This window comes from Festucalex cinctus, chromosome 1, assembly GCF_051991245.1.
Source record: "Festucalex cinctus isolate MCC-2025b chromosome 1, RoL_Fcin_1.0, whole genome shotgun sequence".
Taxonomy (NCBI): Eukaryota; Metazoa; Chordata; class Actinopteri; order Syngnathiformes; family Syngnathidae; genus Festucalex; species Festucalex cinctus.
In genome coordinates, this window is record NC_135411.1 from 34,396,679 (window position 1) to 34,420,250 (window position 23,572).

A 23,572-nucleotide genomic window follows, 5' to 3' on the forward strand; every position below is an offset into this window, starting at 1 on the left:
AGGACAAAATGGTTGACAAATTGGATAGTATAGTTTAAAAAAATGAGACATAATTGGACATGAGAGACACAATAAGGGACATCATGACAACACTATTGGTCAAAACGGATTATAAGGGGTTTGATAGGCCAGGGCATAATAGGGGAGCCGGTAGGACAAAATGGGAGCCAAAGGAACATCATGGGACATGTGGGCAGATAATGGGACATTCTTCAACAATATCAAGAAATGAAGTAGAGTTGTGAGTATCATCGTTTCAGTTCTTCACCATTGGCCCTACTTTTTGAACGTAATATGGAGTTGAGTTGAACTTCCACCACCCCTATTTTTAGAGGTGAGCATTCCAACGGTACCTCCCCACTGGCATCTACCAGTGATGGTCTGCGGATCTCACCTGTGGAAGCTGTCCACCATCTTGAGCTGGCCTCTCAGCTCCTTCTTGGTGAGGTGGTCCAGCATGCGAGCATCCACCAGCGACTCCATAAAGTAGCTGCGGTACTGCGGCAGGCCCAGACTGGGCAGCCAGTCATTGCCCACCCACTCATGATTCATGTCGCCGTACGCCAGGATCTAAACGGGGACAAAAGGCTGTGACTGACGTCCGACAGTTGGCTCGTCTCACTGCTGCTCTTTTTTCCTTCATCCAGCCCATTAAGCATTTACATTGAAAGAATATTATATTTGCTGTGTATTAATTGGACTATTTTCCCACCTAAATTTGTTTGGTAAGCAAATGGAGAAAATTTGTGGTTAGTGGTTTGCAAATTCTTGGTTCAGCATTTGTGAATTTGATGATTTTTTTTTTTTCCTGAACTGATTCTATAACCTATTCCTTTTTTTTTTTTTTTGCCATGCTGTTTTATTGTACTCAGGCCAATAGTATAACAGTTCTATGTACTGTTCTAATATGAAAATATTGCTTTGGCACCATTTGAGGTATTCTTATGAATGTACTGTAGTTCATTAAATAATCGGTTAATGGATTTACTGCATATAATAGAATTTAGTGCAATAAACAATTTAATAAATGTACATTTTAAAAATACATTTATATAATATTTAATTTTTTTTGCATTATTTCATTACTCAAAGTAACTATTTTATATTACCGGTACTAACAAAACAGTACTAAAATAAACAAGTTTTAATTTTATTAAATACAATTAACAAATAGCTTATTTATTCTTCTTATTTATTTTTTCAAATGGCTTATTTATTCTATATTTTTTCTAAATAATTTTGTTTCATTAATTAATTAGAATTAAATTAATTATTAATGAAAATTAACCATCAGTGTACTGAAATTAAATATTTTACATCAATAAAAATATGAGTACAATAAAACATTTGTACAACTTCATAAAAGAATGGGTTCAAATTTATTGTAATTAAATGATTTACAAAAATAACATTTTAAAATGAGCCTGGTTTATTTTCTTATTAAAATTAACAATGATCCATACAATACAAGAATATCGGTAAAATAAACAATTTAGCATTTTTTTTTCTGGATGGGTGGATTTTATTAAATAAGTTGCCAATAAGTGAAGTGCGCATTAAGTTTGCGCATGCGCGATGGATAAAACGAGGCTACCAACTACCCTATCAAATTGAATGGCGGAGATTAGAGTGGTGACAATCTTTGCGTAACTGTACACTTTAAAGCTTGCAAGTCAACTTCCCCGATGTCAGTAAACCACATGCTATGCATGTTAATAAAAAACAGCAACTTTCCAGCCGTTGAAACGTTTCTATCAGGGCCAATTCCATCGGATCCAATTCATTTTCAATGACCGTTTGGTAGTTTCGCCTACCCACAATGCACCACGCCGCTACCCATAATGCACCTTGAATTCGAGATGCGCACTTCACTTATTCACTGCAATTAAATCAATTAGAAATAATAGAATAAAATGAATGCGAATGATTTGTATTATTTTACATCCACAATTAACTTTGTGTGTGTGTGTGTGTGTGTGTGTTTACATTACCGACAAATGACCTGGCCTATCTGCCCTTTTTAGATTAGATTAGAAGAAGTCAAGAAGTAACAATCAAATTGATGTGGGCTCTCCCACCCTCAGTGCAAAAATAATAGGTAAAGTGCAAACATACATTCACTATAAAAAATAAAATTAAATAAATAAATAAATAAAAACCATTAGAATAGTAGCCAGCTACACTCAACAAAAATATAATTATGCATTTAGGAGCCGGGCAGCCCATAAATAAAAGGTATTTTCTTTTAAAAATCAAACGTGGCTGCTGAGCACAAAATTTACCCTAGAAAGCCAGTCTGTTTTTCCTTACCTGATCCCAGCTGAACTCCTTCAGCTCCTGGAAGGCCGAGAGGAAAAGAGAGGGAGTGGATAGAGAGAGAGAGCAAGGAGATGGAGGTGGAGGTGGAGGAGGTGGCGAGGAGGAGGAGGAAGGGATGAAGGCGAAGCAGAGGAGCAGCCGGGGTAAGAGGAGGACAAAGGGAGGAAGAGTGTGTTAGTGATCGGGCAATTAGCTGGAAGCGGTTCACAGTGAAACAGCAACCAGAGGGACAAGAAGAAGAAGATGCTCGACACTACGAGACACAACCACAGAAGAAGAAGAAAAGGAGGAGGAGGAAGGAGACTCATCAACATGGATCTTAAAAAAAATAAATAAATAAAAAAACATAAAAAAAATAAACAACTATAAATATGTTGGTGGACTATGAAAAATACAAAGAAATTAAATTAAGTAGTATTTTAGTAGTGATATAATTTAAATATATATATATACGGTATTAAAAAAAAGCACAGCAAATATTTATTAGGAATAAATGACAGGCACTAACCGGCGGCTTGATTGCTGCGTTCAAAGACTCCATCTCGGCATGTGTCATCCAAACGTTGCTGGTCGACTGCAGCACGAGGGGAGACAAAAGCGACGCAGTGAGATGATAACACAAAACATTCAACCGATCGACCTCCTGGAGTACGTCAGATGATGCCTTCAGGGACAGTTCTAAGTTCTAACTTTCCTACTATCATATGATTCAAAGGGTAAATAAATGTGAGCACGAGTTGGATTTTCATGACATTTCTTCCAAAAGAGCACAGCAAAAAATGTGGGATTTTTTACGTTTTAATTTATGAAACTTCAGTTGAAACTTGAGCTGCTCCTATGGAATTGACTGAAAAACCACTTTTGGAAAATCCATGCAGGCTTAGGCTTTTTTCCCTACATTTTACAGATGTTGACATTTATTGCATTACATTCTGCATTATGTTTTATATTCTTTTTGTTTTTACTGCTTTTGTTGCTTGGAAGGATTTATGGGAAGTTCTGTTTTCCATGGACGTAATGTGTTTCACCTGTGTACAGTTCATTATTCCACACTGGTGAGTGGAGCCTAGGTTTACCGCCCAACTTATTCCGAATCCGACCAACTTTAAGTCCACCAACCCAACTCTTATTGTGCTCACTCCTAACTTGACTAACCTTTAACCCTACGAAACAATAACCCCTCATTCTTTGGATATTTTTTAAGGAGCAAATATTTTAGAACACTGAGGATTTTTTTTTTATGAAAGAAAAAAAACATTTACCTTTTCTTTTAGGTGGGCATTGGTGGCTTTTTAAAATTTATTTTTGTCAAATAATTTAAAATGACGTATGAACAAAACATTAGATTTTTTCCTTGACAAACTTACTTTATTTTTTTCACAAATCAATACTATTGGTCTGTCATTATGTCATTGTTATACATACATTAGTAACCAATTAAAATTTTAGTTTTGAGAAAAGCTTGAAAACAACGCATTAACACTCTTGCATGCTCATCGATTTGAGAAGTGTTGTAAGACTGCCGTCACTCTGGGGAGCTGTGCAACATTATGTTACCTCAAGATTGAAAGTCTTGGCCTACACCGAGTGAAATTAATTAGGTTGGATATATTTGAGTAGGCCCGTTTTGTTAAAAATGAATCGCTGCAATGCTATTGGTACAAAAGGAACTGACATGCCATGCAGGTAAGTGAGTACTGATTCCAACTACCCCTACTAAACATAGTATGTTTGTGTAATTAACTGATTCACTCACAGCCATTTTAACTGAAGCAAACCCCTTCACTCCGAGTTGTTTTATTGAATTTTGACTGATTTTGCAAGGCCCACAGAATATTGTGTTCTATTGCTATAAAAACATGGAACCTACCAAAGGAAAGATTAGAGTCTCTTCTTTCATCGGGGGAAAAAAAGAAGAAGTATATTTGTATCTGTTTCTGTTTTGCAGCAATTAGCATTAAAATATAGCTAAGTTTAATCCATATACACATTCCTGGCGAAAACACTGACAAAAAGAGCTTGCAACATGGCACTGGCTGATCTCTTATAATCTACTGCCACCTGCTGGCCGTTTTTGTAATAACTACCATTGCTTTAAGCCAGCTCTTCATGTCAGTAGCTGCATCAAGGCATTCTGTATGCCCTTGAATAAAAAACGTGTAAACACGTTTTTGGGAGTGAAGGACAAAGTATTAAAAAACGTTTTTACACATCCTTGGGTTTGAATGAGTTAAATGCAAAATATTCTGTATGTGTGCATAGTGGTTGCGGAGCCTGACCGAGCGAGTGCTGGCGGGGGCCGAGGGGCTAGTGAGGGACACCATCTCCTGGATGGCGAGCCTCAGCTTGAGGCGGTGCAACGGGTTACTGATGCCGATCTCACGCTGGATCTCCGTGTCCGACAGGTTGGCCATGATGGCGCCGCTTTTCACATTGGCTCGGCAGGCCGCCACGTACCAGGCAGGCATGCCTACCCACAGCTGGAACAAAGATCGGCAGCAAGTTGAGGCGAAAGGCGGACTTTGAAAGTGGAACTTTAAATAAAAACAGGGAGGTACCTCCAGCCATGACACAACAGTGGGCCCGTCCCAGGATGCGAAGGGCAAACCTTGGCGACACGCTTCTTCTAAGAGCTCATGCCTGAGTATATGAATGTGAAGTGTGATTTTTTTTTTCTCCCCCAAAAATGAACAGTTGTGTGAAATGTCTCACTTCTTCTTGCTGCGTCGGTCTTTGTCAGCCGGACCCAAAGTCCCGGTCTTGTTCATGCCCATGGGGTCTCCGGAAGCCAGGTCTTCAGAAGGCGTTGACGCTGACAGAAGCACAGAGAGTTCAAAAGCAGCTGTACAACTTCTTTCAAAAATGTCAATGTCAAAATTGTGCATCAGTCACGACTGTACCTCCCACATCAACTTACCGAGCGAGGCCGAGCCGTCACGCCCAGGCTGTCCCATCCTGCCCTTCTCCTTCTTCCCAAACAGTCGTCCGATGGAAGACTTAATGCTCTTCTTCTTGCTGGACTTGTGCAGGGAGTCCTGGCTGCTGTTGGAGCTGCTGCCATCTGCTGACAGGCTGAAAGGAGTACGGCTGGGTCAGTAGATTTTTAAACCAAAGTGACGCAATAGAAAAGGAGAAACAGGCGTAGGCGCATCTCACCTGCGGAACTCGCGGGGGTCGTCCAGCAGAGCCCCCGGGTGTGTGAGGGTCATCCTGTCCAGCCGCAGGGCCCGCGGCGTGGGCGGTGGCGTGGAGTCGAGCAAGGCTAGTGAGCGCTCATCGTCTTTGTTGTTCTGGAATGTTAAATCACGCCACAATAATATCCCACTGAACATAATCAACACAATAAACGTTTAGACTAGGCAATTCCCACCGCACCTGTCTGTCGTTCTCACGGGCCGGCGAGTGGGGCAGGCGCGGAGTGGAGTGTCCCGAGCTGGGCGGCGATGGCGAGGCCAGAGTGGAGGAGGTGATGGAGGACGGGATGAAGCCTCGCCCCGTGCCGTCCCTCCCCAGCGAGGAGGGCGGGATGGGCGGACTGTCCAGGGCCACACTGCTGACACGGCTCTCGATCTCCTCAGCCCGCATCTCCGTGTTCTCCTTCTCCTCCTGGATCAGCCTGTGAGAGGAATTTCATGAGAATAGCTTAGCATGTAGCCTGGAAGTTGAAAGTAAGGCTTCCATCGTGTGTTCCAAAACTCGTAAAAAGAACAATTCCGCCTGGAGAATGTAAATCTCAGCAGCCTAACTAGCATAGCATGTAGACTGGAAGCTTAAATCCAGCACGGCTTCTATCTTACTTGATCTCCTTGTTGATGGCCTCCAGCTGTTCCTGCAACATGATGGCCAGCGTCTGTACATCCGTCTGGCCGCTGGGTGACAGCAGCTCGGACCCAAAACGATGGTCACCGTCATCCTCGTCGTCCGAGCACACATCCACGCCGTGCTCGTAGCCGGACCCCAGCAGCGCCCCCGTCTCCCAGTCTGTGTACTGCAAGCGCCATTAAACCAACATTGATTTCTGTTGTCAAATGGCTCTGTATTTTTTTCATCTATATTTATGAGTCCTGATGTCATATTTGTGCATCAGTCACTACAGTGTCATCCCATATGCTGCCAGCCATTGCTTATTGCACTTACAAGAGCTGACCAATGGGTGGCAGGACTGTGACTGATGCACCATGAACATCAGGACTTTCACTCCAGGCTTCTAGTCGGAACTCTTGGGTTCGAAGACTTGGGTGGAAAGGGATGGGACTACACATTAGTATCCATGTAGTGATTCACTCAGAAAGGCTTTCATGACATGATGACTGGGATTGTGCAACAGAAATGTAAGAGGAAACACAGGTACATTTTGCAACCCACCTTAGTGGAGTCCTCTCTGGCCGAGCTCCATCGGGCCCGGAGGCTCCGCCTGCCACCCAAGGAGGCGTTCCCGAAGGTGTCCAGGTGTGTGGTGGAGCCCATGGGGAGGGAGCCGCCCCCATGGGAGTACCTCAGCTCCAGAGCGCTGCCAGGCAAAGATCGACTAGAGAGACGGAAAGATGAGATCCCAGATAAGAGAGCGGATGAAAGGTTTCCTTATATCGGCCCGCAGGCAGGAATGAAGTAATGAGATGATGAGATGTAAAGTTAACATATGTGTCCGCAAAAGAAAGAATGTAAGTACAGGATCACCCCCCCCCCCCACCTAGAATAAGAGCCTCCGGGCCTGGCTCTCAGCTGATCCAGTTCAAGCTGAAGGCGTTCCAGTTCTGCGATGAGCTGGTCCTGATTGGTGGAAGACACACAGCCAGGTCGTGAGACAGTCCACGTAAATGAACGCAAATTCGGAGGACAGACGTAGCCTCACCTTGTTTGCCAGAAGGTCGTCCTGAATTTTCTTCATGTTGGACAGCTCCTCAGAAAGAGCATTCTGCAAGAAGAGGAGATCGCAGGTTTTTATGATCGAACATGTTATGCTGGATAATGATAGCATGACAAGAATAGATACATAAATGAGATCAAGATGAACTTTTTTCACTAATAATGCGATTTGCAATCCGCATAAGTCAATTGGGGGGGGCGGGGGGGGTATTTTATAGAGGGGACGTAAAAATAAACAACTGAGATCACGTGGAAACCCAAAAAAGTCAGAAAAAGCCTACAAAGACCAGCACTTTGTTTGGGGTTCAACAGAAGCCCTTGAAATGGTGACAGATGTGTTGACTCCCATTTAACACGGGTTTGAATATGATGATCGTATTCTCAGTTAGAAAAGCTGTTCATTTTTACTCCCACCTTGAAAATATATATTGTTTCAGTTGAGTTGTACAGATCACATTAACATGGGAAATTTTTGATATGATACAGTATTGTATTGGTCTCTCTCTCTCTCTCTCTCTCTCTCTCTCTCTCTCTCTCTCTCTCTCTCTCTCTCTCTTTTAATCACAAAACCTGTCTTTTAAAGAGGCACACACTACACTGATATATTGGTGCTAACGTTTTTAATAAAGGAAAGGTGAAAAATGTAAAAGTGGCCATTGCATTCTTTTCACATATGTGTACCTGTTTGTATAATCACACAAACACTACATGACTGCACACACTGGTTGTTGATGAGGCAAAAGAGGGATGACATAACAAATAACGAATACTGACAAACACTGGAAAACGCCACCACACAATCCTATCCATCCATCCTATCCATCCATCCATCCATCCATCCATCCATTTCCTTAACTGTTTGCTCCTCACAAGGGCCATGGGGGTGCTGGCGCCTATCCCAGCTCGTTTCGGGAAGTAGGCGGGGTACACCCTGAATTTGTTGCCAGCCAATCACAGCCATCACACAATCACTGAATGATAAGGTTGATGACATGTATGCATGACATCACACTTGATAATGACATTATCGCTGGGGATGGAAATCGAAATCCCGTAATTGATTCCTCTTAGGTCGCAAATGAGTGATGGTGTTAACCACTAGAAGAGTGTTTTGGTTCTGAACTTTTCCAACATGGTGCTACCGTACGGTATAACCCTCTATACTGTTTATGACTTTATTTTGATGTGTGGGGTATTGTTGCTACACACATTGAGAATTGATAAAAGAATCAATGAAGAATCAGATCGATAAGCAAGCACTACAGTGGAATGGGAATCACTAAATTCTTATCAATTCCTCTTGCTAATCATAATACAACCACTGGATGAGGGTGGTTGGCTGGCGAGGTTTCACCTTCTCCTCCAGCGCGGCCATCCTCTCCTTGAGGTGCAGCTGCAGCCTCTCATTGGACTCGGACAGCAGCTTGTCCACCGTGTCCGAGAGACGCTTGTTGTGTTCGTCGTTCATCCTCTCTCGCTGCCTGGCCTTCATGGGAAGGGAAGGAAAAGGAGGATTAAAGCATGCTGGCACTGCTGGGGGAAAAAGCATTCATAACAAGCCTTGCGTTCAGCATGAGATTGCCATCTTTCGCTTTAGAAAATCAGAGCGCCTTTGTGTGGAGTGAGGGTCGAGATGGCGGTCATGAGCCGAGTGTGACTCACCCTCTGCAGCTCTTGGTTCTTCTCCTCCAGTTGCGCCTCCATCTGCCGTAGTCGCTCCTCAAAGTTGCCGTGGCGCTCCTCGGCCTGGAGAGGGGTGGGGGAAGAAGTCGGAAGAGGATGAGGGAGAGGAGAAAAAGGATGAGGAAGAAAGTAAGGTGGTAAAGGAAGGTTTAGGAGAAAGAGGAGGAGGAAAGGAAGAGAAGGAAGAGGAAGATGAGGAGGTGAAGGACAAGGAGGAAAACGGGGAGGAGGAAGGGAAGGAGAGGAATGAGGAAGAAGATGAGGAGGAAAGGATGAAAAGGTCAAGGAGGAGAAGGAGAAGGGGGAGAATAAAGAAGGAAGGGAGGAGGAGAAGGAAGAGCAGGAGGCGGAAGACGAGGAGGAGGGAAGAGGACGAAAAGGAAACGCATCAGCAAACTGTTCCTCCAACCATCGTGCCCGGACACGCATCAGGCTAATTGTGTGCGTTTAAGATGTTTGGCAGAACAGCTTGTTTCTTTTTGGCAGCTCTCAAAGAGAAAAGTTTTCGGGAAACGCTGAAGCTTCTTTCATGACGTGTCCACTGGCACCACTTGGTGTAAATAACCTGCTCATTCGAGGCCGTTTCAACGCACACGTAGAGTGCCTGCTGCGCCTTCAACACATATTGACTACGTACACAGGATACTATCATGTATTTTTGACAGTGTGTGGGTAGCAACATTGTATATTAGAAAAAAAAAAAACTACCACTGATTGTCACATCCATCGAAGTGGGGTGAAATTTGTTCTCCGCATTTGACCCATCCACTGAGGGAGCGGTGAGCAGCAGGGGGCCGCGCTCGGGAATCATGTGGTGACCTAACCCCCCAATTCCAACCATTAATGCTGAGTGTCAAGCAGGGAGGCAATTGGGTCCCATTTTTATAATCTTTGGTATGACCCGGCCGGGGGGGATTGAACCCATGACCTCCCAGTCTCAAGGTGGACACTCTAACTAGACTACTGAGCTGTTGCATATTAATAAACCACCAACATCTACATCATTGATGCTCAATAAAATGAAGCCATTTATTTCATTCATCAAGCTTTTACCTACTGATGTTTTTAACGTAATTTTTATTTTTCTTGTCAAAGATTTTTTTGAACCCACTCGAAAATGAGATGATGCATCTCAAGAGGATATTCTTTAAAGCAATAAACTATTTAGCTTTTTGTACACAAATGTGTAGGATGTTATTTTTTGAGTCACTGGAAACTAGAACGGGCTATCTCAAATTTTGCCATCATTAATTGCGTAAAGTGCAGAAACTGATATGGAAAAGAATATTGTAAATCAATGAATTCTGGTCTAAATCAATGTTTAAGCCCGTATCACACTGCGCAGTGAAGGTTTGTGACGGTAGTGCAAGAAAGTTTTGCTCTTCAATATTTCTTGGCGACAAGAAAAACTGTTTGTAACCATTGAAATTACTGCCAAACGTCTTTGTGGCCATGAACACACCATAGGCTGAAGAGATGTGAAGATCTGTTACATTCGCCGCTCAGTGAGATACAGGTAGCCTTCTGTGTGTTAGCTTAAGTGGATATTTTTTTTTCAACCATCTTTCATGAACTAATAGATTTGGTGGTTGTTTGCATTTAAACCACTATCACACTAAACTATTTTCCCCCTTTTTATTGAACCTAATTTCCTTTGTTCAGACAAACTACGGATACTGACCGGGATCCAACCTAGACAGTTACCTTACTTGTGGATTAAAGTACCATTATACAGTAGTATCTCATCAAAATCACAGTCATTATATTTGGCAAAATATTGAAGTGTTGGGAAAACCACAACTTGTCTTCAAGTATCCAGGAAAATAAATAATTGCCACAAAATCCCCACAATATGACCCCCAGATTTTATTGCCACCATAAAACTTTAAATCACTCGCCTGCAAAATAACAAAAACAGAGCTAGCCCACTCTAGCTGTCAGTGACTCATTGTAGATTATTTTTCTCGTGAGACGTTTTGACACGATTGGTGGCATTTTTATCGAAGCCTTTTTTTATACACAACAAAACGGAAGTATGGCTTTCTTATATCTGACATCATTCCTGGCGTTTGATTTCATTGTATTTTTTGTTGTTGTTCCTTTCATACCTTGTTGAGAGCAGCCACCCGCTGTGCCAGCTGCGCTTCAATCTCGGGCAGCGTCTCGGCCCTCTGCAGGGTTTGCTGCAGCTTCTGCTTGGCGTCATCCAGGCGCTCCTGAAGCTGACGGTTCTTCTCCTCGCTCTGCCAACAGACGGTAGCATTTCAATGTGGCATTAGCATGTAGCCGTGCATGCTAACAGGAGCTTAGGAGCAAAGCTTAGGCTTTGCCTTTTTCTTTCTCTACCTGTCGGTGGAGAGACTCTTTGCTGGCCAGCTCGTTCTCCAGCTTATCTTTGATGTCATGGAGAGACGTCGCCTCCCGCTGGGCACTCAGATACCTGCAGGTGGCAGGAGGTGCGTCAGCGAGAATGAGGAGGTATAAATAAAGGCAGAAAGACACTGTACCTGCGCTCTAGCGTGGTGATTCTTTCCTCCATGTCTTCTCTCTGACACAGAGCCTGAGAGGTTCAAAGACAATGTTATTGTCACATTCTGGAATTGACTGTCCAATCAAGAGACACACTGCAACTGTACAGTAAGGTGGCTGCATCAAAGTAGGGCTTCAAGTTCAAGTTAAGGTTTTCTTTTAAGCCAATGCTAAGGTTTTAAATGAAGGTTCCATGACTAGCTCAGGGTTTTAAACAAGTTAGGGTTTTAAATTAAGGTTTGAAGGCAGGGTAAGGGTTTTAAGGTTTCAAGACAGGGTAAGAGTTTCAAAAAGTGATCCAGTACATGTCGTTCGCCCAAAGCGGGTTTGAAATTTTTTTGTGAAACGTTAAGTGACCTCCTTGACGTCTCTTTGCAGTTTGTGATTGGCTTCTTCTGATCGCGTCAGCTCTCTCCTGGCAGACGTCAACTGCTCCTCGATCTCACCAACCTGACGAACGACAGAATGATTACGTCACTGATGTCTCTCCTACCTGGCACTTGAACTACACTAGTAGCTACATTACATTGAACATACAGTATTGGTTGTAGTATGTACCTGTCTGCACATGAGCGCCAGCCTCTCTTTAAGCTGCCCCAACTCAGATCGCTGTCGTTCGATCTCGCCTTCGCGCTGCCGGTCCATCTCGCCATCATCCAAGATGGACGACGGCCCATTCGGAAGCCGCTGGCACGACAGGAGATAAATATTTCACATGTTCATTGCAAACAGGAAGGGGAGGGGTTTACTTTTTACGCAGCTCCACCGTCGGTCTTTAATTAGGTTTATTAGGCCATTGTTCACATTTACACCATCTAATACCGTACACTGATTTTTTTTGTGTGTGTCACTGAACAGACCTCTTTGTCAAGTCCCTGCTGTCTTCGTTTGATTTGCTCGCGTAGAGAGACCACCTACAACAACATCAAGATTTCATGACCGCATGCAAGGATGCCTTTAGGGTCCAGCGGACACGACGTGAGACTGACTTCTTGCGAGGACGACTGCAGCTCGTCCTCTAGCGTCGCCACTCGCTCCAGGGCCACGCGCAGCCTCTCGCGGACTTTCTCGTCCAGGGCCTTGTGATGCTCAAACAGGGACTTGAGAGCCTTGAGGACCTCCACCTCGCTGGAGACCCCAGCGGGAGACTGCGCCTGACGCTTCACCACCGTCATCCGCAGGCTGCGCTCATGACGCGACACCAAACACTCCAGGTGCTCCAGAAGCAGCTACAACAATAACACAATGCCTTCATTATGTATAGTATATAGTAACATAATATTATTGTGAGTCATTTTACATTATGCATTGTTTGAACATAAAGAACCAACGCACTGAGGAAAAAAAATGCATTGCATATAAACTTTAAAGTCATCTAAATAGAAAACTAAAAAGTTATTCAAGATTAGGGCTTGGTTGAAAAGTGTATGATTCATGATATAAGTATTAAATATCTGTCGAAATCGATAATAAAAAAATTAAAAAATTATTATTCAAAATGTGGAATTCAAATAATTTTTATAGATGCTTAATACCACTTTTTTTTTTCAAACAGATGCCTGTATGAGTACTCAACTCTTGAGTAATCACAATACATAAAAATGATACATAAAAATAAAATAAAAACAACAATAACAGATAAATTTGAAGAAAGACCGACTGTATGTATCCCCCATATGGCATACCTTAAAATTGCATGAAATGAATGGCACATTTCTATAGTATCTTTTTTTCCATACGCTAATAAAATGCACATTTTCTATAGAACACACAATAAAAAGAATATTAATAATTAAATAAAATGAAACAAAATTTCGAGTGACCATTAAAAGTCGAAGTCACAACATGTGGTTATACATTTTATTGGGCACCTGTCGGACATGTATGCCTTTAGTTCCTGATTGTAAAACAGCCACAAGTATCCAGCATCGCGTGTATCGTTACCTTCAAATATGGTATCAGCCCAGTACTGATACAGTACTTGGTATCGGTACTTGCCCATCCCTAGTAGTTTCATTTTTAAATATGTTTAACCTTTAATAAGAAGTCAACACAACTCTGAAAAGGTAGCAGTGCCAGGGGATTACTTTAAGATTTTCTTATCCCCCAGATTAACTAACTAACTAACTAACTAACTAACTAACTAACTAACTAACTAACTGACTGACTGTCTGTCTGTCTGTCTGTCTGTCTGTCTGTCTGTCTGTCTGTCTGTCTGTCTATCAATCTATCTATCTATCTATCTATCTATCTATCTAACAAGACACTTGGAGACAGTTATTGCCTCATTTTCTAATAAATGGTGAGACTAATCCAGTCTTTGCATTTTCAGGATGTAGGCATAGATAGCTAGCTAAGTGTACATTGCACATCCAAAAATAGTTAAAAACTGTTTAACACAATATCTTCACAATAATTCAACTACTCATATCAGTACAATGAACATATTTTGAAAATGAAATTCAGTGGGTTGTCTTTACCATTATCAAATGATGTGAAAATTACCCATATTACCCTATTTAATGATCCATATAATATGTAGAATATATATAGAATAAGAGTTGTACTAATAAGCTCCAGCACCCACCGCAACCCTTGTGAGGAAAAAGAGGTCAAGAAAATGGATGGATGGATGGATGGATGGATGGATGGATGGATGGATGGATGGAAGAGTTGTACTAACTCGTGTGTTGTTGCGCTCCGCCTTGAGCTCTGCGATCTCCTCCTCGCGTTCCAGCAGCTGCTCCCGACACAGGTTCAGCTCTTTGGTCAGCACCGCAAATTCCTGCAGAGGGCCACAAGAGGGCGGCAATCAGAATCATTATTTCATTTTATCTGGGCCGCAATTAAATTTATGGAATTTTTGTCATTTAATGTTCCTCATTTTAATGATTATTTCGAAAACCACATGTTACAACTATCAACAACACACTGAATTCAGCAATAGTGTTATCCAAAACAGGTTCCTTCCTTTCAGTCATACTGTGGGGCATGTATTTTATTTAAATTTATTTACATTATTTTATTATAGAGAGACTAGTTATTCTTTCCATCATTTTGAGGCCCCCCGGTTGCGATCAAAAGTACTGTTAAAAGCAAACAAATGTCAATACATTAGAAATAAAAGCGTGACAAAATTATCAATTATATGACAACGGAAATAAGTATTCTTTACACTCTGTAAGTAGTCGTCAACAAGAAGTTGAAGCGCCTGAAATTTTCATTGAGCAATAACCCTGAGCATGTTTTCAGCATGAAGCGCCCGGAGGTGACAGGAAAAGGCCCAGTGCTCTGACTGACTGACAGCAGCCTAGTTGAATTGTTGTCAAATTGTGCAATTATGTGTAATTTGCCTTTGGTGTGACTGGCCGGTAACCACGGCGATGTGTCAACAAAGAGAACAAGCGCTACACGCCACGCACACACGAGTCAGTCGGATTGACCTGAGCTGACGTTAACGCTCGTCCGACATTTTCACAACGTGTGCGTCTAATTGTGCGTGTAATGCAGTAATATCTGTTAGAAACCTGAGTCGCAGTGAAGCAGACAAATACATGCCGACTTGGGTAAGGTACTGTTGTTTGAAATTGATTGGATAAGGACCAGAAATCTAAATCTAAAGTTGAAACAAATAATCTCAAATCACTTCGTCAAAGGAAAAGATATCTGGTCACCCAGGTTGACATACTTGCTTTGTCCAAAAAAAAAAAAAAAATGTTTTGAGAGAAATGCGAGTTACAGTGGAGTGGATGAATATATGATACTTGGAATTTAAATCAATGGCACATGAGTTTTAAAACTATAAGAACAACAAACAGCTAATATCCAAGAAAAAGAAGACATCACCCACTCTAACAAGCTAGCTAGTCCAGAAAAGAAGTCCAGAAGTGTTAGAAACCAGTGGCATAGTGGAGTGGATAAATAAATGCCAACTAAAGCCATGAAATCACACTTGAGATATCCATTATTTTTGTTTAAAATATATTTTTAAAAATGACATTTATACTACAGACATAGAAGACACCAGGTCACCAAGACTAACAAGATAGTTTTCCAAAACAAGAATGGGTTATGGGGAACGAAATTCCGAGTCGCAGCACAGTGGTTGAGTAAATGCCAACTGAAGTGAAATGGCACTTGTGATTTGCATTATTTTTGTTGAAACTAAAAAAATAAATAAATAAAAAAGACGGTCATCCAGGTTAACAAGTAAGCTCGGCCAAAAAAAGAGGCAGGTCAGAATTCAAGTCACACAGGTGTGGATGAATAGATGCCAAATTAAGTCATGAAATCCCACATGATCCCCCCTATTTTTAGGAAGAGAACAGGATTCAGAAAAAAAAAGAAAAACAACAGGACACTTGTCTGACAGATGGCCAATTGTGGGCCCAAAAGGATTCTGGGAGAATTTTTGGGCCGAGTTAAAATAAAAAAGCTGGTGAACACTTTCCACACGCCTCTCTGCATACTTCCAGCGGCCTCCATTTTGTAACATACTGCACACGCCACAAAATGATCATTATTTGCGCATTGTGTTGTTTCTTTCTTTTTATCTCTCCTCTCACTAGGGCCAGTTCTTTCTCACTCAGGCAAACTCACTGAACTTGGGGCTCTTAGGCCCGCTGCACATTGAGCGACGCAGAGAAACATGACTGAACTGGACAACTGTAGGGAAAAAACAAAAAACAATTGAATCTTATCCGTACACCAGGCTGACCGACTTGTCTTCTAAACAGGAAAAAATATTTGGAGGCTACACATAAACAAGCATTGCCTTGAGATACATGCAGTAGTTACATAACTTTGCCAGTCCGCTAGCTTAATGCTAACACGCAATGCACAATACCATAGACGGGCTAACAAAACTAGCATTGATGTAGCGGTAGATATAACTCTCTTATCAACTGATGATTCAAAACAAATGGTGCGAAAACACATGTAGACAGACAGCTGGCATGTATTATTTATCCTATGTGAAAAATAACTAATACTGTATCACTACAGCTACAAAAATTAAGACAGCAAATTCTTAATAAATAGGCTGTTTTAAGATTAAGATATTTGAGAGATATAAAATTAGTTTCATGCGGTCATCATTCTTTTTGTTCTGCGTAATGGGGTGGGCCGTTTCTTCTCACCTGCGGCAGCGCGATGGACAGCTGCCTCTGCAGCGACTCCTTCTCATGTCCGAGCTCACGTAGTCGCAGGTGGGCCGTTCCCAGGCTGTCCTGGGTTTCCCTCAGACTCTCCAGCAGCCGCTCTCGCTCCGTCAGCATGTTGACCATCAATGACTCCAGGTTGCCCGTGCTGCCTCCTTCGTCCCCACCGCCGCCCCGGGGCTCCCGGCTACCATAACCGCCCATGCCACCTCCGATACCTCCGCCGAGGCCGCTGCCGGATCCTGCCGGCGAGGATGAGCCGCCGCCACCTCCACCGCGCCCGTCCTCGGAGATGGTGGGCATCACCTCGCACATCATCTTGAGGCCTGTCTAGGGTTTGCTTGGGGGAAAGGAAGGGAAGAAGTGGTCCAGGAGGGTAAGGGGTAAGGTTGGGGTGGAAGAAGACCTCGGACCCCCGGCCCAGGTTCTTCAGCAAGACCACAGAGGAATCTGCAAGGACAAGAACACACCCTCGTATAATGTTCCCCACACTCGGCATTAATATTGAGAGCCTATGAGAAAAAAATTGAGAAGAAAAGGTGCATGATGATGAAAAAAAAGTAATATCGCAAACAAAGCATCTTGAAACATGTTTTATACTTTCTTTTATCTATTTATTTATTTAAAATCTACATTTTATATTTTTATGAACCTCAATATGAATAGAAATTACAAGAAGAGTGGTAATATAAGCAAATAAAATGGAAAGGATTTGAAATATGACATTATTTTTCTACAAAGTATTTTGAAAGTTTTATTGTGAAAAGTTGCACTATTCAGAGAAAAATGTCTTACTCATTTGAAAACCAATAATATCACAATAAAATATCCATCCATCCATTTTCTTGACTGCTTATTCCTCACAAAGGTCACGGGGGGTGCTGGAGCCTATCTCAGCTGGCTTTGGGCAGTAGGCGGGGGACACCCTGGACTGGTTGCCAGCCAATCGCAGGGCACACAGAGACGAACAACCATCCGCACACACAAGCACGCCTAGGGACAATTCGGAGCGCCCAATTAACCTGCCATGCATGTCTTTGGAATGTGGGAGGAGACCGGAGTACCCGGAGAAGACCCACGCGGGCACGGGGAGAACATGCAAACGCCACTCAGGAAGGTCGGAGCCTGGACTCGAACCTGAGTCCTCAGAATAATATACTGTCATGAGAAAATGTGTCATGTCGAAAAATAAATATTCTGAATGTTACATGTAAAAACTGAATATTGGAAAAGTTCGATTTTTTTTAAGAGAACAGTTGCAACATTGCGCAAAAAAATTTCAAAAAAAAAATTATGAATGAAAAAAGTTGAGAAAGGTTGTTTTTTTTTAGAATCTCATAACAACAAAAGTTAAATTTGTGGCATTTTCGAGAAAAGTGATGTTATGTTATACTGTATATTTATTTTATTTTTTAAGGACAAAGAATCTTGTGAGGGAAAAAGTCTGAATTTAACTTGAAAAAGTTGTATTTTTTTCAAAAACCTTAATAACATTGCATGAACAAAAGTTGCATTTTATCCAGCAAAAATTCTGAGTGATTTTTAAAATTTTATTTTAAGTACAACTTAGTATTGTGAGAAAAAAAAATTATTACGAGAAACAAAAAAGTAACAGTTATGATAACCAGCAGTTATTTCTTTGTTAGTAAGTTGTAATTTACAAGAAAATAGTTTTAAGGTGTTTTGTTGTTTTTTTTAAAGAAAAAAAATATTTTTTGTACAACAAAAACATATTACTGTACAATAAAATTGCAAAATGTGATACCTCCAGCTGTGATACCTCTACCTATACTTTCGTCTAAATAAATCATCACCTCAAATCCTTTTAACATGGTATCTTGGCACTAAGTTGCCACAAAATGGCAGCAAAGTAAGGATGGGCGAATACCGATACCCAGAGCTGTGCAAAACCGATGTAATATCGTCCCATCATTAATAGCTGCCCACCGTTCGGCGAGTGCTTCCACATTTTCTGTGAGTGCTTTATGATGCAGAGTCTCGTAAAAATACATGGACTGAGAAGACCTATACTGACTCGGATCGACAGACATAAACCTGTTTTAGTCGGTGATCAGTCCGTGTATTTTTTCAAGTCTTCGCATCATAAAGCACTCGTCGAATGTTGGGCATCCGTCAATGATGGGCTAATGCAACAATGGTTTTGCCCAGCTTTGCCGATACCAAGTATCAGTATTAGGCTGATACACAGCTTTATATCAAGATATCGGTACTCACGTCTGTGGCCGATACTCTTACGGCTGTTCTATGATCAGAGTCAGACACTAGAAATTAGAAGAATAGAAAATTGCCAATCATTTCATGCAATTTTAAAGCGATACAAGACTTATAACTCATTTTCCAGTATTAGATTAGGCATTGTGTATAACGAACAAAAGTGCAAATATCTCTGGCTTCTTATACCCTGAATTTTCTTTTAAACCGATTATGTATCAAAATAAGAACATACCACATAACGCCATTATTGTGGTCACGTGATCAGCAATGCCGTATCCCACGCGTAAATGGTAGCTGCCGTCATTCATTTGAATGGGAGTTTGCTGACGTAATGGGCAAGAAAAAGACAGCCTTCTATCCCAAATACTGCACCAATTCTGATCTGAGTAAAATCCTCAGCATGTCAGGTTTCATGTCATTCCGTGTGGAGGTGGGGCGGTGGCCTCTCCTAATGTGGGCTAAAGCGTGCTTAGCGCACGACATGTCGCTGGCCTAGCAGAGTAAAAGTCACCCGGATGTTTACCGTCCAGGTTAGGGACTGCTCACAAATTACATTTCCAGAGTGAACGGTAGCCGGGTTTACATGGAGACTTTTTAGTCATTCTGATTGAAATCATTCCAAGGGAAGATCTCTGGTCACCTTTTTATATGTGACGTGATCCATTCCGATCTGCCGTTTATATGCTCCCCCGTATAATCGGATCAGCCGCGGGACGCACGGACATCGATCACGTGATTTATCAAGATGGAGTTCATTTGTTATTTAGCACAGTAGTTGTGATAGCTGTTAACACTTTTATTGAAGCAACATCGATCTTGATAAAAACTAGTTTCAAGTACCGGTACTTAAAAACAAGTTCTCCCCCCGCAGACAGGCTCTGGGGAGACGCCGCCATTTTAGTGGGTAGAAACGACGATGTCATGACGCATTTACGTCCAGACAGAGCATGCGCATGCTGGACGCAGCCTCGCCGTTCCGAATGGATGTATACATGATGCTTGTTCGGATTGATGAAAGGAATACACCACCTCTGTGATTCCAAATGAAATTCCATTCGGGTTCAGCCTTTTCATTCCGATCGAGGTGTTTATGTGGAGCAATTTCATTCCGTTTGGCCGTTCGGATTCAAGTCTAATCGGAATACATGGCTCCATGTAAATCAGGCTAATATCAATGGTGACTTGACTCGTAATTTGAGCCTCTGTAACACGCAACTTGCAGACGCTCCCCAACTTCAACTTGTTATGAGCCAGCCGGCTGAATGAGTCCTCCTTATCGGCCAGTTTCATCACTGCTTTCGGCTGGACACAAATCTTTGGCGACTGCTTTTGAAGAAGTGCTTCTTTGCTATAGGGCGTAATTCCACCTTTGATGTCCGCTCTGGGACGCGATAATTCCTCGTGAGTCTCGGTTGTCACTGGCGGCCATGTCATTCAATGTTTATTTTGTGCACGAGATACGTCATGATGATCACCTGACTGTCCAAAATGGCCGATACTGTACTCAATGCAAAAATAATCATAAAAAGCGCTATAAAATCATAATCGCTCAACATAAATTAATTTTTTCAGGGAAGAGTTTAATAAATTGGTTAATTTTTCATAAGTCTTGTATTCTTTTAAGGAAAATGCTATATTGCGTAATATATGTCTTTCTTTCAATATATCTGTCGCTGATTTTTTTTGACGAAATTTTCTATATCACTAGTACGATCGGTACTTGATATCAGTAACTACTCAAGATTTGAATATCCATCCTGGCATTGGTGGCATCGAACATCATTATAGCAAAGCATTACTTTTGTGCAAACGAATCTCCTTACTTCTGTGCACGGGATATGTCAGAACGTGCTAGGACTGGACATAGGAACTACAAGTTTTCACATTGAAAGTAATTCCCTGGAGTCTAATGCACTTTCCAAGGCTTCTGAGCCATGGCTGGCCATGGCTGATGCCGGCGTCTTCTGCATCTTCATCATCACGGCAATCTAGATGTGTTTCACATCTTCAAAATGGATTACCTTGATGAATGAATGAATGAATGAATGAATGAATGAATGAATGAATGAATGAATGAATGAATGAATGAATAAATAACATGTTGTTGTTAGGACGATCACTCCAGCACACCAATGTTCTAATCGGTCAGGAAGTGCCGGATGCTCACGGGCTATTCTTTTCTTATGATGTGCTGTTTGATCGTTTCGCCCCACAATGAAGGGAAAGCTTGTTATTTTTGTTTGAAATTCATCTTTAATAAAATCAATCCTAGAATTTCTCTCACACACCTTGTAGTTCCTTGGCACCAAGGCGCCACAAGATGGCGTCAAAGTAATAATTTTATAACTTTGGATCAAGCACAAAAACAACAAATAGGTGAGTTTTTCAGCGAATGGTGGAGGACAGGTTCCAAGAAAATCTGCAAATGAGCAACGTTGGAACTCTCAGGGCTCACTGTATAGACAAAGGCTACAGGAAGTCAGCCGAGTAACATTTTAATTAACCAGGTTTAATGTGTTTTTAAAATCCAAGAGGCAGGAAGTGTCCACTTAAAGTGGAATCTCGCGATGCCTCCCACGAGAGCACGAAATAGATGGAAAGGGAGGCGCTGGGGAGGCAGGCGAGGCGCGTGCGTCATGATGGGACTCGTGCGTGCGCGCGAAAAGACGTCTCGAATGGCGTTGGCCGGGTTCATAGCCCCCCCCCCCCCCCCCCCCCCCCCAATTAGACGACGTTTTGTGAGAAAATACGGCTGTAAAGGTGTTCTTGTTGCCAGGGAGGAAACGGAGGGTTTGGCTCGTCGAACGGTCTCAGACGTGGCGTAACGCTGGGAGGTGTCAATCATTCTGTCACCAAGACGAGGCCTAATTAAGACATTGTGACATTTCAAAATGGTGGAAAATGGTTGTTTGAGCCAAATATGCCGACGTTTCTTCCTCGCTTGCACGCCCCTCCCGCCCATAAAAAACAGCTGGACGGTCGAACGGCCGCCGCCGTCGCGGATGATGATGATGAAGATGATGATGGTGAAAATGAGGAGGATGATTTCCGGGGCCCTCTAGAGCCGCCGCGGTGGCTTCTCGTTCTTACCCGTGTCATGGTCCACCGAGAACAAGGAGAAAAGGAGGCCGTCACGCCTCAGTCTCGGCCGGTGGCAGAGTAGCAGCAGGCTGTCCACGGTTCCAGCCCGGTGAGGTTACTTGGCAGCCTGCTCCACATCCACATCTCCTCCCTCCGAGATGGGAGCGACGGTACCGGGGAGGTGTGTCAATGTCCACGTTCTGCACGAAGGCTACATCCGGGCAGGATGTCACAATAAGAGTGTTTTATGGCTGCTAATCCGCGTTTTATAGACTAGAGTCAATCATGTACGAGCTAGTGAGCAACCACCACTAATAGCAATACTTTCTGGATAATAAAGTACAAGTACTATAGGAATGTGCAGTGCTTTGAAATGAAATACTTAAATGTCCGCACTCTGTATCAACTTTTTGCAGCCATCCTCCGATAATTGTTGAAGTCAACTAGTCATTAAATATCAAGTTTTCCAGCAAAACTACCAACCAGTTTAATACTCTAGAAAACTGTCAATATATGACACGCCTGCATTTGTGTATTCAATTAATAATTTTATTTCTTACCATTTAATGTGAACATTTGAAAATAGTCAAATCATGTCCAAATCAAGGCCACAATCTTCACACCTCATTCAAGAATTATTGCTTTATACTTTTTTTAAACACATTTTACATACACATGCAAGCACTTTGTTTTTTTGTTTTTTTAATTGTTCCATAATCCTAAAATGAATGTGTAACGTCTACAATTACAGGCTGCACTTCCTGTGAAGCACAAGCTCAACACTTTCCGCGCATTAGCTTGACGTCTCTGTGCACCTGATCACTTCCTGTCATTCTCCCTGCATCTCCATCACCTGGAAGATGACGTCACAAGAAACCGTTGGCCTCTCCTACTTTTCAACACATTCACTTCAGTGGTACCATTAAAAGTTTGTACATTTCATTTTAATTTATTTTGCACAATTTACCGAATCGAATACTGTGTGATTTTGCCCTGCATTTCATTCACACGAGAAAAGCCGCCGAGTTAAGGGTTTCATCTCCATGAGGAAGAATGCAAATGTCATATTCTCTTCTGGCAAAATATTTCCAACAGCTTCAATGAGCGACTTAGAGATCTTAGTTATGTGATTAATGATATTTTTGGCTGGATGTGTGCACTGTATAGGGGCAGAGAAAGAGCAAGATCAGAGCGAGAAGGTGGAGATGTAAAATTGTGGAGCAACACCATAAGGGGAGACAGGTAGGAGTCGGACATTTCTTCAGTGAGGGGTCAAAGGGCTGGTAGCAGGTTCTATTGTATATGACCGGCTGCGGTGCATTCCGTGTGACCCAAAGTATCTCTGAAGTATGGTGCTTTTCCCCACTGCTTGGGGTTATTTGGTGCTGACAGCACATACCTTAATGAATTGTCTTTATAGTGCACTGTAGTTTCATGTAATAAGATGCATTATTTAAATGCTGAGAAACGGAAAACTCTAGACAGCACTTTCAAGGCAGTTCAACCAGAGATGTTATTCATTTAAAATGTCACATCTGTGTTGCATGGAATTCCATCAACTTTTCTCAAGAGTAGGTGGAACGCGCCATGTAACAGGTGTGAAGCAGCCCTAACAATTTTTACGGTGCAATTGTTGAAAGTGTTTCATACGGATCCATTTCAAAACTCAATGAGGCTTAAAAAAATGTTTCAATAAATCC

At 42.2% G+C, this 23,572-nt stretch overlaps 1 protein-coding gene across 3 annotated transcripts in view; it reads right to left on the minus strand.

Annotated features, from left to right (window-relative positions):
- ppfia3 (PTPRF interacting protein alpha 3) overlaps nt 1-22,082 on the minus strand; it is a 32,284-nt gene extending 10,202 nt beyond the window's left edge. For 2 of the 3 annotated variants that reach the window (XR_013284899.1, XM_077531636.1), the window contains exons 1-25: nt 21,882-22,082; nt 16,536-17,006; nt 14,081-14,182; nt 12,387-12,626; nt 12,258-12,311; nt 11,956-12,084; nt 11,755-11,847; nt 11,376-11,428; nt 11,215-11,308; nt 10,977-11,111; nt 8,848-8,931; nt 8,540-8,671; nt 7,172-7,234; nt 7,010-7,089; nt 6,685-6,847; nt 6,117-6,307; nt 5,695-5,935; nt 5,476-5,609; nt 5,237-5,391; nt 5,032-5,131; nt 4,878-4,959; nt 4,599-4,799; nt 2,828-2,893; nt 2,311-2,337; nt 395-570 (exon numbers count right to left, since the gene is read on the minus strand). Coding sequence is in view for 2 of the 3 variants with exons in the window: in XM_077531636.1 (XP_077387762.1) it covers nt 395-570; nt 2,311-2,337; nt 2,828-2,893; nt 4,599-4,799; nt 4,878-4,959; nt 5,032-5,131; nt 5,237-5,391; nt 5,476-5,609; nt 5,695-5,935; nt 6,117-6,307; nt 6,685-6,847; nt 7,010-7,089; nt 7,172-7,234; nt 8,540-8,671; nt 8,848-8,931; nt 10,977-11,111; nt 11,215-11,308; nt 11,376-11,428; nt 11,755-11,847; nt 11,956-12,084; nt 12,258-12,311; nt 12,387-12,626; nt 14,081-14,182; nt 16,536-16,874 (3,134 nt within the window). In the remaining variant the exon portion in view is untranslated. Of the gene's footprint in view, nt 1-394; nt 571-2,310; nt 2,338-2,827; nt 2,894-4,598; nt 4,800-4,877; nt 4,960-5,031; nt 5,132-5,236; nt 5,392-5,475; nt 5,610-5,694; nt 5,936-6,116; nt 6,308-6,684; nt 6,848-7,009; nt 7,090-7,171; nt 7,235-8,539; nt 8,672-8,847; nt 8,932-10,976; nt 11,112-11,214; nt 11,309-11,375; nt 11,429-11,754; nt 11,848-11,955; nt 12,085-12,257; nt 12,312-12,386; nt 12,627-14,080; nt 14,183-14,572; nt 14,748-16,535; nt 17,007-21,881 lie in introns of those variants that run through there. The other variant, XM_077531650.1, reaches the window with a different exon arrangement.
- Between the last annotated feature and the right edge of the window lie 1,490 nt (nt 22,083-23,572).